Below are 21,159 nucleotides of genomic sequence, written 5' to 3'. Positions count from 1 at the left end.
TAGGAGCTGGTTCTTTGAAAGAATTAACAAGATTGATAAACCCCTGGCCAGACTTATCAAAAAGAAAACAGAAAGGACCCAAATAAATAAAATCATGAATGAAAGAGGAGAGATCACAACCAACACCAAAGAAATACAAACAATTATAAGAACATATTATGAACAGCTATATGCCAGCAAATTAGATAATCTGGAAGAAATGGATGCTTTCCTAGAGAGGTATCAACTACCAAAACTGAACCAGGAAGAAATAGAAAACCTGAACAGACCTATAACCACTAAGGAAATTGAAGCAGTCATCAAAAATCTCCCAACAGGGCACCTGGGTGGCTCAGTCGTTAAGCGTCTGCCTTCGGCTCAGGTCATGGTTCCAGGGTCCTGGGATCGAGCCCCACATCGGGCTCCCTGCTCGGCGGGAAGCCTGCTTCTTCCTCTCTCACTCCCCCTGCTTGTGTTCCCTCTCTCGCTGTGTCTCTCTCTGTCAAATAAATAAATAAAATCTTAAAAAAAAAAATCTCCCAACAAACAAAAGCCGAGGGCCAGATGGCTTCCCAGGGGAGTTCTAACAAACATTTAAAGAAGAATTAATACCTATTCTTCTGAAACTGTTCCAAAAAATAGAAATGGAAGGAAAACTTCTAAACTCGTTTTATGAAGCCACCATTACCTTGATCCCAAAACCAGGAAAAGACCCCATCAAAAAGGAGAATTACAGACCAATATCCTTGATGAACATAGATGCAAAAATTCTCACCAAAATACTAGCCAATAGGATCCAACAGCACATTAAAAGGATTATTCACCACAACCAAGTGGGATTTATCCCTGGGCTGCAAGGTTGGTTCAACATCCGCAAATCAATCAATATGATGCAATACATTAATAAAAGAAAGAACAAGAACCTTATGATCCTCTCAATAGATGCAGAAAAAGCATTTGACAAAGTACAGCATCCTTTTTTGATCAAAACTCTTCAGAGTGTAGGGATAGAGGGTACATACCTCAATATCATAAAAGCCATCTATGAAAAACTTACAGCGAAAATCATTCTCAATGGAGAAAAACTGAGAGCTTCCCCCCCTAAGGTCAGAAACGCAGCAGGGGTGTCCACTATCACCACTGCTATTCAACATAGTATTAGAAGTCTTAGCCACAGCAATCAGACAACAAAAAGAAATAAAAGGCATCCAAATCCACAAAGAAGAAGTCAAACTCTCACTCTTTGCAGATGCTATGATACTTTATGTGGAAAACCCAAAAGACTCCACCCCAAAACTGCTAGAACTCATACAGGAATTCAGTAAAGTGGCAGTATATAAAATCAATGCACAGAAATCAGTGGCATTCCTATACACCAACAAGACAGAAGAAAGGGAAATTAAGGAGTCAATCCCATTTACAATGGCACCCAAAGCCCTAAGATACCTAGGAATAAATCTAACCAAAGAGGCAAAGAAACAGAACTGATTAAATGAGCTGCTTTGTGAGTTCTCTAAAAGGCTGTGAAAAGGATTACGTTGGAAAGTTCTCAGTTGGGTGCTATAGAGTCACACAGACTGGTACGTAGAATGAAAGATGTTCAATAAATATTTGTATGAATGAATTTATGTGAGATGTTAAGAGGGAGATGAGGAACTGCATAATTTCTAAGTTCCCTTCTGGTTTTGAGATTCTTTGACTTCCAAAATTGCTTACTGGAAAACATGGTATGTCTCAGAAAATCTACAAAAAAGGAAGACCCAGGAACCTTCCATGGCCTTTTCTCAAATGTTTCCTCTACTCCATAAATGCAGCCATGTGCTCTCTTGGAACACATGATGCAGTAAATCAACCAAGATTTCACTGAGAGCCTTTGTCAAGTTCAGCAACTTGCCAGACCCTGAAAGAAAAGGGTCAAACCATAGCACACAATAGAAACATTTTCAGAATAGAATATTCATATTTCTCTAACTGGCCTACCACATTTTGGGCTTAGCTACCCAACAGAGAAACATAATAATTGATTTCTTCTCTTAACCACAAAGTGCTGATTCCTGGCATCACAAAATTAGAACCTGGGTAATAGAGATGTGCAGAAGGAAACAATTTTCAGATAAAATAACATTATTCCTGGCAAACCCGGCACACGATGTTGAATTCTTATTGTGGTTGTTGGCAGAAAAAAAAGTCAGTGCTGAAATATTGGCAGGTAGGGCTTTTCCACATTCATTTTAATTTGGGGATGGGGAAAGTTAAGATCTTATTTAGGAAATAAAACAAAACCAAAATAAATATCTAGCCATGCTCTTCTCCCTCTGAAAAATGTTGAAAGAAAAAAAAAAAATTTTTTTTTTAACTTTAGTTGAGAAATAAGCAAATCTCTGAGCAGAGCGGTTATTTCCTCTGCTACTCCAGCAGGAGAATAAACACGTAACCATGGCCCTTCCATGGAATTGTTTGTTTCATGAATAAACAGATGATTGTGTCTCTTTGGGCTTCTCTCTATTTTGCATTTTCTTTGAGTTACCCGGATGCTTAGTCACTCCATATCCTATTTGCATTCAGGAGTCGGGTGTAAGCGTAAGTGTTTGGAAATTGTTCTGTTGAGTTGGTGCTCATTCACCTGGGCATCCTCGGCTCCTGGCAGACGAGGTTGCTAGCTGTGGCAGGCAGCCGGCTGGTGTGGGAGGCGTGTACAAGGCCAAGTAGACAGGGGATGGGGCACGTGTTCACTGAAGCCTTTTACAGCTTCTGGATATTTGCCACCCTCCTCTGTGCCACAGAACGGACAAGGAAGAAAGAGGCCACACTGGCTCTACATTCTCTGCATTTTTCTATATCTTCTCTCCTAATGATGCAAGTGCTTAATGCCCAGTCTGTCCAGCTTTCTGCATGGCCCAGATAAAACCTAGACTTTTATTATACAAAATTTTCCGAAGTACGAACTGAAGTGATAAGGTGATATTAAGGTTAGAATGTGTTTGTTTTCATGGTAAGTGGTTTTAAATAATAATAAAGACCTTAATCACGTACACAGTATTTTACAAATATGTATTTTGAATATTTTCCCATATTTTGAGTATTTTCCCCCAAAGGTTAAAATTATCTTGTGGAAATTTCTTTCAGCATTTCTTACCTATCATATGAAGGACTCCGCTTTTAATGCCTGGACTGGGCTGAATGATGTGAATTCAGAGCACACGTTCCTTTGGACGGATGGGCGAGGAGTTCATTATACAAACTGGGGCAAAGGTTATCCTGGCGGAAGAAGGAGCAGTCTTTCCTATGAAGATGTAAATATCAGTTTCAGGTCAACTCTCCGTGTACTGTCAGCCTGCTGCTTATTGACTGCATATTAGTGATTCATCTTCTGTGAAACATCTACCAGAGTTCTCCTTGATCTGGTTCATTCTTGCAGATCTTAAGTGTTTCAGACTGAGCCAGCCTTAAGAGAAGGGGTATAAATTCAATTAAAAACTCTTCAACTTGTGGGGTAGGTGATGGAGGTATCAAGGGATGGGAAAGCCAGTTCCAATCTGGGTCTATGTTGCGGTCAGGAGGTACACTTGAATCCAGAGTTATCGATTTTATTTGCATCACCTGCCTCTAAACTCTTGAAGCTTGTAGTATTAAGGCTGTAAGTCTGACAGCAACTACTCCTTCCAAAGATAGAAGTTAACATGATTGAGCTGCCATCTGTAGGATACTTACTACGTGCCAAACACAGTGCTAGGAGCTCTTATATATTAACCTAAGAGACAGATGAGTGTGTTATTATTGTAGTACTTTTAATCTTGCATCAATTAACAGCCAACCAGTCAATGTTAAACACCACACTAGGCATTGAGAAAAACACGAAGAAACGGCAGATTTTGTTCTGACCTTAAAGAAGCTTACATTTATGTAAGACCACAAGTCTGATACAGGAAAGAAGGGAGTAAGAAACGCAAGTATATGATGACAGGATCAGTTATAAAGCCCTGTAGTAGTTAGGAGGAAAGAAGCTTACTGTGGGATAACGTGATCTAATCAGTCAATACTTATTTAGGGAGGCTTTCATTTGATGAAGAGAAGGAATATGAGAAAAAAAAAAATCAGCTATGGGTCTTTTCCTCAAGAGGTTTAAAACAATGATCAGGAAAGTTGGGTATATGGGGTGAGGAAGACCATGCTAAGTGGGCAAGGTGAATAAAATCTTCAAGAAAAAAAGCACCAGGTGGGTCTGGGCAGGAGAAAAATGACTTGGGATATAGCAGGGTTTTTATACAGAAAAGAAGTAGGAGTAAACTTTGTAAGGTTGACAGCAGAATTTAGAGAAATTTAGTTGCCCCAGGAGTGAGTTTGGACTTTGTCAGATGGGCAGTGAGAAAAGGTTAGAGCAGAAAAATGATCTGATCAAAATGGTGCCTTTATGATAGTTAATTGGGTTAGCTCTGTTAGGGTAGATACATTTAGATGACAGGTTAGTGATTTTCTGTGGAGAAATTCTTTGCATCTTCATTACATTCATGAGGGCTAAAAACTTACTGAAGAAGTTAAAGTAGAATGGAGTGAGGTGAGGTTTGCTTAGAAAAATTTCTGGATGGGGGTGAATTTTGTGTAAAGCAAAAAAATTTTATTGTTGCCCAAGTTTTGTTTTGTTTTGAGAACATAAAGACAAGCAGAGACAACAAAAGCAAAATCTGCTATCTCACCGTCCAGGGAAAAAACACTGTTAATTTTTTGTTGAATTTATTTCTAGACTTTTTCTTAGTGCATGAAAAATAGTTTATTTCTCAAAAATGGAATCAAAACACACATACTGTGTTGTTACAATTTCAGGACTTGAAAAATGACGAGGATTAAATACAGTGTGATAAATAGAGTGTGAGAGAACTTTTCTTACGGGTTTTGTGGTGGAAACATGCTTGCTCTCTACAGGTTTTCTGGAGTAGAGCACAGACTGTAAGCAAGGGTAATGGAAGATAAGAATAGCTAAGAAGGAAGATGGGAATGAGTGGAGCATCTAAATGTAGGATTGGGAGTTCCCGTAAGTTGAAGTTCATGGGATAATGAGGCTGGAGGCAGGGAGGTTGCAAAGGCATTGCAACCATGGATCAGGGAATGGGGGTACAAAGCTAAGGATTGGGGTTCTTTCCATCTTTCTGCTCGGCATCATTGCGTGCTGGCCTAGCTCTTCATTACTGCCTGGGAGAGAAGTTCCAGTCGTTCTGTCCATTCAAGATAATATGCAATCTTCCCTTCTTTTGTGGCTGTTTATCAACAAGAAACCCTTCCTGGGGAGCACTCCTGCTCACAGCATGCTTTGCATTCCTCACTCGCTGAGAAGCACGATAGTTCAGTGGCCAAGGTCTATGCCAGGAGACTGCGTGCCTGGGGTTTGAATCCTAACCCTTATTTATTAGCTGTGTAACCATGGGCAAGTTAACCTGTGCCTCAATGAACCTGCGCCTCAGATCTTTCATCCATGAAATGGGCATACTCATAGGACCAACCACTAAGGATGGATGTGAGTTTACAGGAATTAATATGTATATAGTACTTAGAACAATATAGGTGTGAGCTATAATTATTAGAACCAATGGGTTAAAGAAGCCCAACACATGATAAATCAAAATCTTCATCTGACACTGGATGAAAACTTCAGCAGGGGCAGGTTTCTTGACTTCTTTACTTGCTTTGGCTCATAGATTGTCCTATGGAAGCTTGATATTGCAAACATATTCACAACAAAAAATAAAAAAACTCTTTCCAGCCTGGCATACTTCCCTGTAAGATTGCAAATAACATGTGAAACTTTCTAGCTACACACCAGCAATTTGCTCTGAATCCATAATGGTACTTGTATAAATTAAATTAGCAATGAAAAAATATAGATTATATTTATTTCTCTTTAACAGTAGGATACCTATTTTGGGGTTTGAATCATGAGAATTTATATGGAGAAGATATTGTATTCTCCTAACATTTGATTGTTAAATTTTGGTAGAGATTTATACCATTTCTGATAGCAAAGTTTCTCAGACCTGTCTCTAAAATTATCCAATTCTATCTGATTTTTAATTAAAAATAGCAAGAGTTCAGTGTGAGAGATTCCCTTGAAAAGTGTGAGCAGTTGCATGGAAAAGTAAGGATGAATTGAAAGTGACTGTAAATGAATTAGGATGATCTTTAGATTTGGTGGTTAGGCATGAGGGATATTCTTGGCTTACTAATGAATAGATTTAAACAATTATTGATTCACACTGCTTTTTATTTTCCTTTCTCCACAAATGTACAGGCTGACTGTGTGGTTATTATTGGAGGGAAATCAAGGGATGCAGGAAAATGGATGGATGACACATGTGACAGTAAACGAGGTTACATATGCCAGACACTTTCTGGTAAGTTCTACCAAACCTTGCCTGCCCATAGAGCTGGGTTATTTAATATATTTAAAAAAGTGACCTTCTTCTCAATTTTGCTCTAAACCTTAAACAGCTCTAAAAACAAAGTTTTATTTAAAGAATGGCCATTCCCATGCACATTGTTTCTCAACTCAATCCATGTGCGTCTGTGAAAGAGCATAAGGGTGACATTTTCTAGAAACTATTCATGAGTGTACCCCTTCATCCGTTACCAAAAATTTTGTGCAGATTACACTTGAAGTTGGAACTTTTTCTAACTTCATAAGAAATGTAGGATATTTGCCTACCTGTACCTTTTTAAAAATGTCACCGTAAGAATATTTGGTTCTGTTTGCCTAATTTGAGAACCTTTGGCACAAATCATCATATATACCTCATTGGTTCTGTATTCTCTGCCTTTAAAAATGTAGATATCCTTTTTTTCTTAAAAATTTTAAGTAATCTCTGTACCCCACATGGGGCTTGAACTCACAACCCCAAGATCAAGAGTCGCGTGTTCTACCGACTGAGCCAGCCAGGCGCCCTCTAAAAATGTAGACACCTGATTTGTGTTTCATTTTGTATCTTAGGAAGCCCTATGGTTAAACAAAAATAAAACAGAATATGTGCATATTTACTGAGAGTCCAGATTATGGTTGTACGTACTTTAGTCTCCAGCGAAAGAAGGATACAAATGTCTAGCTACACAAAAAGAGGGCCAGAAATTAAAAAGTGGTTTAGAGAGGAGGGTGCAGAGTGGGGTGGGCTGCTCTCATTCTGAGAACAGCTCTTAGAGTTTGAATTAGAAGGTACTTGTTCTAATGCATCAAACCGATTTTTCTACACTTTTTAGAGAATCAGGGAACTAAGATCAACTCATGACCATGAGTGAAAATCACTTGAGGTATTTTCAGATTATTGAAAAGTACTGCAGAAATTCTAAGCTTTCATTAATTCAGAAGCTGGTCCAGGACCTGTTGCTTTCCCCTCTATGCTCTGTTCTCTGGCAGCAGAATCTTAGGCCACCAGAAAGCACACATGCCATTTTTGCCCAGGTTTTGAGTAAAAGGAGCGAGTATCCTTCCAGGAGTGAATGATGACTCACAAGCTCTTTGAAAATCTTTTTCTTCCTATTATAAACATAAGTGGTAGAATATTTGCCACTAATAAAAGCTTATTAAAAAATAAAAATATTTATCATCATTCACCTATACATTCATGTTTTTATTTATAAATATTTATATATATATAAACCTACCATTTTAAAAAATATGTAACACATGTTCTTTGTTGATGTTTTAGAAAATGCAGAAAAGCATAAAGAAGGGAAAAAATTACCTACAATCCAACCACCTGAAAATAACCCCTCAATATTTTAGTTTTTCCTTATAATTGTTTTATGAATGTTTTAATAAACAAACCAGTCGGACAGATGAGCTGTTTCCTAATTGCATATAGCCTTCCATGAAACTTTTTTTTAAGCTTTACCTCAAGCCTCATTTGCCACTTTTAGTGGTCGCCAAATTTCCCACGGGTATTGAGACAAACCCAAACCTCCCCAAGTTGGGAAATGGTAAGACTATTCAGTCTCTACAGGCCGTACCATGTGAAGGGTGCTGGTCTGGGTCTCTTGGTTTAATGATATTCTTCTACCAACACAAGGTGGCAGCAACAGTAGAAGAAAGGGGAAGCTGCCCTTGCTGAAATAAAGTCATTACCATACTAGGTGTAATCAAAAGCACGTTTGGCATTGGGATAGTGACAGAACAAGGCAGATGGTAGATTAGGTCAGTATATAGTGGAACACGTCTGAGAATTAACCAAGACAAAATTGGTAAGCAAGGACATCTAGAACCCTAGATAGGAGTTGGCAATTTTTTTCTGTAGAGAGACACGTTGTAGGTATTTTAGGCTGTAAATACACATTCTCTGTTGCAACTACTCAACTCTGACATGATACTAGGCAGTCATAGACAACACGTAAACAAGTGAACGTGGCTGTGTTCCAATAAAATTTTATTTATGGACACAAATTTGAATTTCATACAATGTTTACATGTCACAAAGTATTATTCTTATTTGATTTTTTTTTTTTTTTTTTTTTTTTGGTCAGCCATTTAAAAGACATTCTGGGCTCATTGGCTACAAAAACAGACAACAGGCCAGATTTCACCCTCTGCCTGTCATTTGCTAACCTCTCACTTTAGGACATCCGTTAAGGGACACAGAAAGAAACTCTTTTTTGGGGTGTTGACAGTAAGTGGCACAAAGGATGGGTGGGCCTACAACAGTCACTAGAAACTCATACTGGAACACTGAGGAAAGAAGTTCAGAAAGCCAGAGTGACTCTGTCTTAGGCTCCAGCCCCTGAGTCAGTTTGATCAAGATATGGGAGGCCTGGCTGAAAGGCGTAGGCAATCATTAGTAGGAGAAAAGCCTGATCCCGGGATAAGGATTAAATGAACCCAGGACTGGTGTCTGGCTTCATGCCAAAACTTAAAGCAGGCTCTCAAAGGTGAGTTAACAGTAGAGTCAAATAGATACAAAGAGATGCAAATTCATGGAGAGGGTACAACAGATGAAGGAGGGGGAGGAAGACTGTTGGTGACCTTGAAATATGACCGAGGTGGTAAAATAAAGATTAGTAATGACAGAATGATAGATATTCTTTAATTGATGGGATTAAACTGTGTCATTTCTTTTGTTTAGATACTAGATCTCATTGAATTTGCAAGGCTTTTGGTTTTTTTTTTTTTTCATTTTTTGGTTTTTGGGTTTTTTTTAGTTTAGAAACTTGATTACATATCTATATTAATGGTCTAAATACAGTTTGGAAATTATTTCATTCAACCAGCCATACTGATTAAAAAACAGAGCTTTGTTTTTTGGTATGAAATGACTGATGAAAATATTTTTAGCACCCGATGGTTTAGATTTATCCTATTCTGATTATTTTTGTAATGTATGAGATATGGTAGTAAAGTGTACCATTAACACTCAAAGTATGTTTATTGAGAATGCTAATGAAAATGAATCTTTTTGTTCCAGACTCTTCCTTGCCTAATCCTCCAACAACAATTCCAACAGATGGCTTTATTAAATATGGTGAAAGTAACTATTCACTCATGAAATTAAAGTTAGAGTGGAATGAAGCAGAGAAGTATTGCAAGCTTCACAGTTCCCTTATTGCTAGCATTCTAGATCCCTATAGTAATGCATTTGCATGGATGCAAATGCAAAAATTTAATGAACCTGTGTGGATCGCCCTGAACAGTAACTTGGTAAGATGCTGGAAATATGTGTGACTTGACATGATTGATACATTGTGATTAAACATGATTCTCTTTCTGTTCATTCTGTTGGGCGTTTGTTATATGTAAGACACTGTGCTGGGCAATGTGAACGATGTGAAGGTGAACTAGATCCAATCTTGCAAGGATCCAATGCCTTCAAGGATCTAACAAGCTAGTGATATGAGTCAGAAATCAAACTAAGATTTATATAGCTTATATTAACTTTAATATTGCTTTTGAATATTAAAATTAGATTCTGCATCTAAACATTTTTATTTATTAATTTACTCCTCTCTAGTGTCCCAATTACAACTGTGCCATCGGAATTAAGAAAACAGATCAGGGGCATGGTTCTTGGGTCATGAGGAACTTTTTACTTTTTTGTGGCAAGCCATTCTAGAGTGATCAGTCCTAAAGTTGTGTGAAGAATTTCACTGCAGTCAATTCTCTGTGTTCCATAAAAGAAAAAGGCAGGTTGGCAGAGAATTGGGGTGGGGGGCACAGAACTAAGAGTGGTGATGAAGTTGCCAAAATATACCTGTAATGAGTCTTCTCTGATGCCCTGTGATCCATCTATCCTCCATCTATTTACCTAGCCAGCCAGCAAACTTCCTAATAGAAGAAATAGAGATATCTGCAAGTAACTAAGAGACAAGATTGAAAATGTCAAAGAGAGGTATATAAAAGTGCTAACAAGAGGAGAGAAAAGAGATGGGTTGAGTCAGGGAAGAAGGTCGAGAAAGCTTCTCAGAGAAAGCGGGCTTTATAGATGTCATCTGGGATGGTGGAACATAAAGAAGGAGTACCACTAAGAGAGAAAAAGGCAGAAGGAGATAGAACTGGAAAGTAGTTTGGTGTCAGATTTGATTGAGCTTCTAATGTTGTGCTACAGAGGTCAAAAGGTACACTTCATGCACAGAGTAATTCCTGAGTAAGGAAGTGAACATTTAAAAGTAAGTGGCTCCACAATGATTTCTGTGATTAAACTTAGGCAAGACATTTTTATGTCTATATTGACTCTATTTTTAGTGATTAATTTGCTTGATAGTTCACTCATTTTCTTCTTGTAGACATGGTCACAATTCTCTCATGAGTTTAAAATAGGCTTTTATTTATTTTTGGAAAGATTAAGTAGCTTTTCCACTATACCAACATATGTAATTAAAACAGTAGTATTATCTTTCTTATATTTGTGGAATTAATGACTGTGTAAGCATTATGCGATTAAACGTGGTAGAATACTACAAAATCCTAACTTGGGATAGCACATGCTTTTGAATTTGTCATTAAATCTTTTGTAATTGGCTAGGTAAGTTAAATAATGCAGTTAAAATGGGGACTATTTGAACTATTTTGAAATTCATTTATCTCGTTAATACTATGTATCATGTTTTTTAAGCATTACTTGTAAAATCTCTCTTAGGCTGTTAAAGGATATTATTGATAAGTAATATTTTTGATGTTATTAATTAATTTTTATGTGATCATAAATTCATTCTACTAAATGTAATAAGAAAGTAAGTGTGCAAATTGATTAAAAAATCAGCTGTGTAAAAATTACTATCATGATTTGTTGAAAGACCACCTTACTGGAAAGCAAGCCACCTAGTCTCCTGTCACCTGTCCAGCTGACCTCACCTGTCATTTGCATGTGCACTTTTTCAAAAGCTAAACAATGAGAAGATCAGAAGAGATTAGTGTTTCTCTCCAAGGTCTATAAGTTCAATGAAAACTTAATTTTTATTATCATTTCAGTGATAATATAATACATATTATATTTGTTCTGAAGACAAAATTTGTATTTTACACTGAAAACCTGTGAAGAAAAGTTTCATAGAATAAGACATAGGTTTCTTTAAGTCTGTGTTTTTCAAATTACCTTTCAAGGATGTAGTTATGGGGAACTCCAAGAGTCTCTCTTAAAGAAAGGTGACATTTCCTGAATTTAAGTTGGTAGAAATGATTTATAAAATGTCCTTTTTGTTCCCAAATGTTGAAGATCGTTTGTCAAATCACAGTCTTAAATATACTTTTACTCCTCACTAGGTTCTTTTGGTGTTTTCTAAATGAGACAAGACTCCATGTTAATGGTTGCTTTTGTCCTTGCAGACCAATAATGAGTATGCTTGGACTGACAAATGGAGGATGAGGTACACTAACTGGGCTGCCGATGAGCCCAGACTGAAATCAGCATGTGTTTATCTGGATCCTGATGGCTACTGGAAGACAGCATCTTGCAATGAAAGTTTTTATTTTCTCTGCAAAAGATCAGATGGTAATTGAATACAAAAAAAGACAATCAAGGGATTTGAAATTTTCTCAATTAGCCAATACATACCACTACTGGTATTATTAAACAGTAACATGTCTTGGAGGTCTTAAGAATAAGATAATAAAACATATCCTTTCGCTGAACAAAAGACTGACTTGGTAATAAACAAATATATATAGATCCAAATAATAACAAATATATATAGATCCAAACAAATATATATAGATCCAAATAAAATAGATCCAAATAATCTAAATAATTCAATTCTATCTCCATCCAATAATGGAGATAGAAAATTTTCTTCAGTGCTAGAGTTTATTTGCATTTTTTAGATTTTTGAATTTTTATTATTGAGATTATCCTCTGCATCTCTGATGTCAGATTTGTCAGGAAATTATGATTACCTTTTGTATCAACAGCACATCTGTATCAAAATAATTTTTATCAGAATGCATATAGATTAATCAGAATCAGTGATATTATGGTTTTAGCTTTCCTAGACTATATTCCTAGAAGGGGACAGGGATACAGTCCTAGAGTTTTAACTGTCCCATTTAGTTCTATCATAGACATCAGTCATAGCTAACAAGCATTAATAGGGGTTAGGATTTCAGAAAAGAGTGTCTTGAAGGGGGCTTCCTTTGCAAATTGTTTTTAGGTGATCTTTTTAAGGGACCTAACATCTTTATAAGTATTTATAGATCTGCCTTCTTCAGTATGACTGTGATTGATTTCTAATCTACCAGAATACAGTCTATTGAAATATATTTAAAATGACAACAAAAAGATAAAGTACAAAGAACACCCAATAACAAAAATGGCAGATCCAAATGATCCATCAGAACTTCTTAAAAATAATGATTGCGATAAAATTTTCCTTAGCTGCTACTATATCATATTGCAGAAACTTCAGGTTTTATTTTATTTTAAATGTCTTTTTATTAACAGAAATCCCTGCCACTGAACCCCCACAGCTGCCCGGCAGATGCCCAGAGTCAGAACACACAGCATGGATTCCTTTCCATGGTCACTGCTACTATATCGAGTCTTCATACACAAGAAACTGGGGTCAAGCCTCTCTAGAATGCCTCCGAATGGGTAAGTGCCACCTTTACTGTAAGGAAATCCCATCATCATCTATTCTGGACTACCATGATACTAATAACACTGTACATTAAAATCATATGGAATGTAAAGATACTTATTTTTCTCCATAATTTATATTGTAATAGAATGGGCAACATCATGTCCCCCCCCCAGTGTAATTGATAACACTGTAGCCTCAAAATTTTCAAGAATTACAGTAGAAAGTAATCATTTGTGGAACAAGTCTTTCTGACTTTCTGCCCTAATCTTCGAAATGGTTAGGATTGTCATTCTCAGTTGTCCAAAGTGTTGTGTTCCCCTCTTCTCACTATTAGCTTGGGTTCCACAGTGCCCAGGGGCCATTTTGCTTTACCGTTAATAGAAAAGCATTTAGCTCAGGTTATCTTTTCTATGAAGAAAAACAAGACAAAACTCAAATAGACACGACATAGATGGATAATTTTCCTCTCAAAATAAAAATGTTAGTTAATTTTTCAGAATGCATTTAAAAATCCACTTAATTAAATCCCACTTAAAAAATTACTGAATTATTCTTTTACTACATTTTTTTTTAAAGATTTTATTTATTTATTTGAGAGAGAGAGAATGAGAGACAGAGAGCATGAGAGGGAGGAAGGTCAGAGGGAGAAGCAGACTCCCTGCCGAGCAGGGAGCCCGATGCGGGACTCGATCCCAGGACTCCAGGATCATGACCTGAGCCGAAGGCAGTCGCTTAACCAACTGAGCCACCCAGGCACCCTCTTTTACTACATTTTGATTGTCTTCTAAGTCAGTGGTTTTTTTTTTTAAGATTTTATTTATTTATTTGACAGAGAGACAAGCAAGAAAGGGAACGCAAGCAGGGGGAGTGGGAGAGGGAGAAGGAGGCTTCCCGTGGAGCAGGGAGCCTGATGCAGGGCTCAATCCCAGGACCCTGGGATCATGACCTGAGCCGAAAGTAGTCACTTAACCAACTGAGCCACCCAGGCAGCCCTAAGTCAGTGTTCTCTATCCAACAGTGATATATATACAAGAGCTATATTCTCATTTCCTTCAAATTCATTCAAAAGTCAACCTTGAGTTTTGACCTTTTCTTTTTACTTTTAGGCTTTTTCCCCCTTCAGTTCTATTGAGGTATAATGGATAAATAAAATTATAAGACATTTAAAGTGTACACTGTGATAATTTGATTGTGAAGGGATTCTCACCATCAAGTTAATTAACACATCCATCATATCACATATATACCCTTTTTTATTCTTTTCTGATGAGAACACTTAAGTTCTACTCTCTGGGCAAATCTCAATTTTAAATATAGCATTATCAGCTATAGTCACCATGTTATCCATTTGATCCTAAAACCTTATTCATCTTATAACTTAAACATTGTACCCTTTCACCAGCATCTCCCTCCCCCCTACCCCACAGTCCCTGGCAACCACCATTCTTTCTCTCTCTCTTTTTTTAATTTTACATATAAGTGATACCATGGAGAGTTCATCTGTCTCTGTCTGGCTTGTTTCCTTAGAATGGTATGGTTAGTCAGTGTTGTCACAAATAAATAAATATATATGTCACAAATATATATATACACACTACATTTTCTTTATGCATCCATCTGTTGATGGACACTTAGGTTGTTTTTGTACCTTGGCTCTTGTGAATAATGCTGCAGTGAACATGGAAGTAGAGAGATATCTTTGAGAAGTGATTTCATCACCTTTGGATATATATACCCAGAAGTGGGACTGCTGGATCATATGATAGTTCTCTTTAATTTCTTGAGGAACCTTCATGCTGTTTTTCATAGGGGCTGTATCAGTTTAGATTCCCACCAATAGTGTACAAGGGGTCTCTTCTCTCTACATTCTTGCTGGGATTTATCTTGTCTTTTTGGTAATAGCCAGTCTAACAGGTGTGAAGTGATGCCTCATCTCATCGTGGTTTTGATTTGTATTTTCTTGATGATTAGTGATGTTGAGAATTTTTCATGTACCTGTTAGCCATTTTTAAGTCTTCTTTGGGAAAAAAATGTCTATTTAGGTCTATTTGCCTATTTTTAAATTGGGTCATTTGTTTTTTTGCTATTGAATTGTGTAAGTTCCTTGTACATTTTAGATCTTAAACCTTTATTAGGATATGCAGTTTGCAAATACTGCCTTTTCATTTTGTTTTTGGTTTCCTTGGTTGTGCAGAAGCTTTTTAGTTTGTTGCAGTTCCATTTATTTATTTTTGTTTTTGTTGCTTTTGCTTTTGGTGTCAAATACAAAAAAAAAAAAATTATCCCCAAGAACAATGACAAGGAACTTGCCACCTGTTTTCTTCTTTTTGCTCTTCTGGGTATATTTGACTGGCCCTTCTTGGAGGCCATTGTTTCTTGCTTCCACTTTATCTGGTCTGCGATTGAATCCCACCCACTCTTGTATGTTTCAGTTCAGTTATTCTTTAGCCCTGTGGTTTCTGTTTGGTACTTTTTGATTCTTTCTCTCTGCATGTTGAAATTTTCACTTTGTTTGCACATTGCTTTCTTGACCTAAATGAGCATCTTTATAACTGTTATTTTTAACTCTGTCAGATAAATCGTCATCTCTGTTTCATTAAGATCTGTTCGGAGATTTATCTTGTTCTTTTGTTTGCAACATATTTCTCCTTTTCTTCATTTTCCTGGACTCTCTGTGTTGGTTTCTGCACACTGGATAAAACAAACACCTCTCCCAGTTTTGAAAGTCTGGTGTCATGTAGGAGATGAACCTCATCAATTAACCCAACCCAACCTCCTGTTTGTCTCTCAAACCTTTGTGATGGTCTAAGCTGCCATCTTTGTTTTTTAGTGGCTCCCAGTAGTTGAGGGTGTGCAAGGGCCCTATGATGTTCCAAAGGAGAAAATCACAGTCAGCATATAAATGCAGGCTGATTAGAAGCTGGACCCTCAAGTGGCAGCTAGGAAAGTATATAAGCCAGGTGTGTGTACATGCTCCTTCCAGAGAAATATTGGTGACCTGCTTTTGTCATTGTGGCAAGCCAGGGAAAAAAAGGTGGTGGAAGTACCCCCCCAGGTACCCCAGGCTCCGTGGAAAATCACACCTTGCTCGTAGATGCATGTAAATTAGCAGCTGGACCACAGGGCAGTGGGTTGTAAAGTATGCAGTCAGTCCCTCTCCAAGAAAAGGCTGAAAAAATGGGCATTTTTCCTGTTTCCTCTTAGCTGAGTCCTGGGGGGATAGCTATAGTGAATTCTCACATGCCCATTAAGAACTATTGCTTTGTTTTCTGTAGTTCTATGGGTCTTTTGGCTGCAAACCCCATTGGTTTTCAGAGTGAGGTGGTTTGGTGGCCTGTCCCTTAGGTGGGAGCCCTAAAACTTGGAGTGCTAGAGGTATGGTCCAAACCCTTCTCTCTTCAGGGAAAAGCTGGGAGTTGGGTATTCCCTCCTGATTGTGTGGTGGTCTACTGGAGATAGGGTTTCTTGAGAAAGTATGTCTCAGCCTTTCCTACTCCTTTAGAAGTAGAGATATTCTCAGTCACCCTACATGTCAGAGTAACTCAGCTTGTTTCTGGGTTTCTCTGAGGTAGTTGCTCCATGTGTAGCTGTTCATTGGTGTGTCTATGAAAGAGGGAGTTTCAGGAACCTCCTATTTTGCCGTCTTAGTCCCTTGCTATTAGTTTTGGCTTTAAATTCTGAGTCAAGTGAAGTCTCTTTGCCTGTTTTTGGTTCATTTATTTGGGAACTTTATTGTAAGGGGTGTGTGTGTGTGTGTGTGTGTGTGTATATATATATATATATATGTATATGTATACATATATATATGGTGTAAGGTGTATATATATATGGTGTAAGGTACATATATATAAGGTATATACATGGTATATGTGTATATATATATAACCTATTTATAACAGATATATATAACCTATCCTTATATAGATATCAATATATAACATATCTATATATATAACAGGTATATATATAACATATCTATAACATCTATATATAACATATCTATAACAATTATAGACATATATGTAATATATACATATATGTATATTACATACGTATATGTGTATATGTATATATATACATACATACATATATGTATGTATATTACATATATATGTCTATAATTGTTATATCTTCTTAATGAGTTGAAACTTGAATCATTATAAATGTCCTTATTTGTCTCTAGCAACAATTTTTGTTTAAAAGTTTATTTTGTCCAATATCAGTATAGCTACTTCAACTTTTTTTTAAGTTACTATTTGCATGGTATATCTCTTTCCGTGCTCTTACTTTCAATCTTTTTGTGTCTTTGAATCTCAAGTGTGTATTTTATAGATGGCATATAGTTAGATATTTTAAAATTTTATTTTTATTTACTTATTTTAATTTTTAAATTTATTCTGCCAATCTGTTTTTTGATTGGAGTGGTTAATCCATTTACATGTAATGTAATTATTGATAAGGTAGGATTTTTATCTGCCATTTTATTTATTTTCTGTATGTCTTGTGTCTTTTCATTCCTCTATTTCTCCATTTCTACTTTCTTTCATGTTAAATAGATAATCTCTAGTGTACATTTTAATTTCCTTGTTATTTATTTACTAGGTATACTTTATTTTCTTAGTGGTTGCCCTGGGGTTGATAATTGCCATTTTAATATGAAATAATCTAGTTCAGATTAATATGAATTTAATTTTAAAGGTATATGAAACTTTTGCACTTATACAACTCTATTCCCTCCACAGTCCTTTGTGTGTTATTGTCATACAAACACATTTTATATATTGTATGCCCACCAGTACAGACTTGTAATTATTAACTTTATGTAGTTAATCTTTAAATCATGTTTTAAAAATGAGTTATAAACAAAAAATAAATTAATACTGTCTTTTATTTTTACTTAGGTAGGTACCTTTATTAGTGCTTTTTATATCTTCCTGTGGATTTGAGTTTCTGTCAAGTATCCTCTCATTTTAGCCTTAAGAACTCTCTTTAGAATTTTTATAGAGTAAATCTGCTTGTGACAATTTCTCTCCATTTTTGTTTATCTAGAATGTCTTAAAATTTCCCTCACTTTTGAAGGATAGTTTTGCTGGATAGAAAGTTGTTGGTCAACAATCATTTTTTTCCCAACCTTTTTTAGTATCTTGTGCACTGCCCTCTGGCCTCCATGTTTTCTGTTGAGAAATCAGTGTTAGTTTTTTTGAGGATCTCTTGTACATGATGAGTTACCTCTCTTGTTGATTTTAAGAATCTCTATCTTTTGACAGTTTGCGATGTGAATTTCCTTGCAATTATCTTACTTGGAGCTTGGATAGATGTGGAGTTTCCTAGATGTATACATTAATGTTTTTCATCAAATTTCAGAATTTTTGGCTATTATTTCTTCAAGTATTCTTTTTGCTTCTCTGTCTTTTCCTTCTCAGATACCCATTATGTATATTTTGATACACTTGATAATATCCCACAAATCTCTGAGGCTCTGTAAATTCTCCCCCCCCCCCCCCCATTATTCAGACTGGATAATTTCAATTTACCTGTTTTCATGGGGGTTTTTTTGTTTTTTTTTTTTTGGTTATTTCTTTTGCTTAATCATATCAGCTCTTAGGCTGCTCTAGTAAATTTTTCCTTTCAATTATTATAATTTTCAACTCCAGAATTTTAAGAAATAATTTCTATCTCTCTCTTAATATTCTCTATTTGGTGAGACATTACATACTTCTTTTTCATTCTTTATACATGTTTTCCTTTATTTCTTTAACATAGCTGATTTGGTCTTTGGTAAATCAAAGGTGTGGCTTTCTCAGGAACAGTTGGTGTTGACTGTTTCGTTTCTTGGTATGGGCCATACTTTCTTGTTTTTTGCATTTTCTGTAATTTTTTGTTGAAAACTGGACATTTTAAATAATATGATGGGCAACTCTGGAAATGAGATTCTTTCCATTCCACAGAGTATGCCATTGTTGCTGTTTGTTGTTTTTTTCTGGTTTAGTGATTTTCCTTCACTAATTCTGTAAAGCTTGTATTCTTTTTCATGTGTGGTCACTGCAGTCACTGCTAGCTTAGTGGTCAGCTAATGATTGGGAACAGATTTCCTTAAATGCCTAGAACCAATAAGTCTCCCAGGTTTTCCTGAGGGACTCTGCCTGAAGATACTGCCTTCCACATTCATTCAAGTAGTTTAAAACTCTGCCTTGGTCCTCGCTTCCTGTTTGTGCAGACCCTCAAGGTCAGCCAGGGGTGAGAGCTTAAGAGTCCCTCAGATTTTTCATAAGCATGCATGTGGTCCCGGGTGTGTACATGCCCCAGTGCCTGTCTGTGGCCTTCTAGATTCCCAAGAATGAATTGAAGGTTTTTGGAGCTCACTATGGACCACTTATTCCCATTTTTCCTTTTAAGCTTTTTTTCTTTGTTATCCTCTTTTCCTCACCTGTTATCCCTACCTCAGGCATCTATGATGTTAGACAATTGCCACTGAAAGTTTTTGAAAAATGCCCTCAGAAAGAAGGCTATTGACACAGTTGAGTTCTGAATTAGGACAAATAAAGCCAAGCTTTGCAAGTGAGACTTTCCACTGAACTCTCAGAGAGATAAAATAATGGAAATTCATTGAATTGGGACTTTGAAAGAGCTCCAACACCATTCCGACTATTCTGGTGGCTTCTAGGCTGCTGGTTTTCACTGTGATTTGGGTGCTGTTTGTTTTTAAGGTAAACCGAAAGCTGAGGATAAGGCAATGAAATTAGAACAAGTCAAAAAACCATGAAGCTCACTCTTCATCCAAAGACTGACTATTTTTTAAATAAATACTTCCTGGATTGTTACAACCTGTTGATTAATTTTTAGGGTTCTGAAATTTGTCAGTGTTCTTACTGCTTTTGTAGAGGACAGGATTTTCATGGATAGTTATTCTGCCATTTCTTATGGTGTCACCAAAGTCTGCTTTGGAATTTTTTAATTAAAAAATATTTTTCCTCTTCATGTTGCTAAGTGTTTTTTTTAAAAACTTGCAATGAATATGGAGAAACTTTGTTTTCAACTTTAGGTGACTATGTTTTCCTATAAATAAGATGAATGATTCTCATTTATCAAAACATGTCACAAATATTTTGAAATGGTTATTATCTTTGAAATCTGTTAAATGGTGGAATATGTAATCATGCAATAAAAACAATCATCAAGGGGATCATCCAGGACCCAGTAACATGGGATGCAGGCATATGGGTAAGTGTAGGGTTTTGAGATTCAGAACGCCTGGATCATGCTATGACTCAGCCCATCACTGGATCTTGACAAATTACCCTCTGTACTTTTGGGTCTTTATCTATAAAGTGAGGTAATGGTAGTGCTCATTTAAGAAGGTGGTTGTAAATTTCTAGTGAGACCACACTTGTAAAGCACAATGTGAAATGTCTGGCATAAAGTGCTTAAAATATATTAGTTGTTATTCTTATGAAGCTATAGATATTTACTATAAACTCTAATGCTGACACTGAATCAACCTTAATGTAATGTGAGATGTTGATGCTATAGTAATCTAACCAGTCTTTCAGTTTTCCTCTCTCTTTTTACTTTGTACAGTCCTATACCTAACAGCAGGATTAATAATTAATCCTGCTGCCTGAAGAAACTAAGTGTTCTTTATCACTACCTTAAATACCAATCTCTTTCCATCTGCAGAAAGGCCTAACCCAAATCTTTTTTTCACCTGTTGACCAGAGTATTCCAGCCAAACTGAGCCATCTATTAACACTCTAAGTTCCTCCCAGTAGATAGATCTATCTATCCATCATTTGTCTATATCCTATCATCATAAACCAAATATGGAGGAATCCATGTATCTGTGTGCCATGTTCTTTTTTTTTTATGTTATGTTAAACACCATACATTACATCATGAGTTTTTGATGTAGTGTTCCATGATTCATTGTTTGCGTGCTCCATGCAGTACATGCCCTCTTTAATACCCATCACCTGGCTAACCCATCCCCCTACCACCCTCCCCTCTAGAACCCTCAGTTTGTTTTTCAGAGTCCATAGTCTCTCATGGTTCGTCTCCCCCTCCGATTTCCACCGCCTTCATTCTTCCCCTCCTGCTATCTTCTTCTTCTTCTTCTTCTTCTTCTTCTTCTTCTTCTTCTTCTTC

General features: G+C 36.5%; 1 protein-coding gene across 3 annotated transcripts in view; it reads left to right on the top strand.

The window, feature by feature from the left end:
* The window catches only part of MRC1 (mannose receptor C-type 1), a 109,329-nt gene that overhangs the window by 81,508 nt on the left and 6,662 nt on the right, over positions 1-21,159 (top strand). For all 3 annotated transcript variants that reach the window (XM_035021531.1, XM_035021532.1, XM_035021533.1), the window contains 5 exons: positions 3,106-3,272; positions 6,260-6,362; positions 9,414-9,646; positions 11,768-11,933; positions 12,879-13,028. In XM_035021531.1, coding sequence (XP_034877422.1) covers positions 3,106-3,272; positions 6,260-6,362; positions 9,414-9,646; positions 11,768-11,933; positions 12,879-13,028 — 819 coding nt within the window. The remainder of the gene's footprint in view (positions 1-3,105; positions 3,273-6,259; positions 6,363-9,413; positions 9,647-11,767; positions 11,934-12,878; positions 13,029-21,159) is intronic.

Source organism: Mirounga leonina, unplaced genomic scaffold (assembly GCF_011800145.1).
Source record: "Mirounga leonina isolate KUSES-001 unplaced genomic scaffold, KU_Mleo_1.0 Mir_175, whole genome shotgun sequence".
NCBI classification, from domain to species: Eukaryota; Metazoa; Chordata; class Mammalia; order Carnivora; family Phocidae; genus Mirounga; species Mirounga leonina.
Note: the sequence above shows the minus strand (reverse complement) of the source record. Positions and strands in the feature narration are given on the sequence as shown.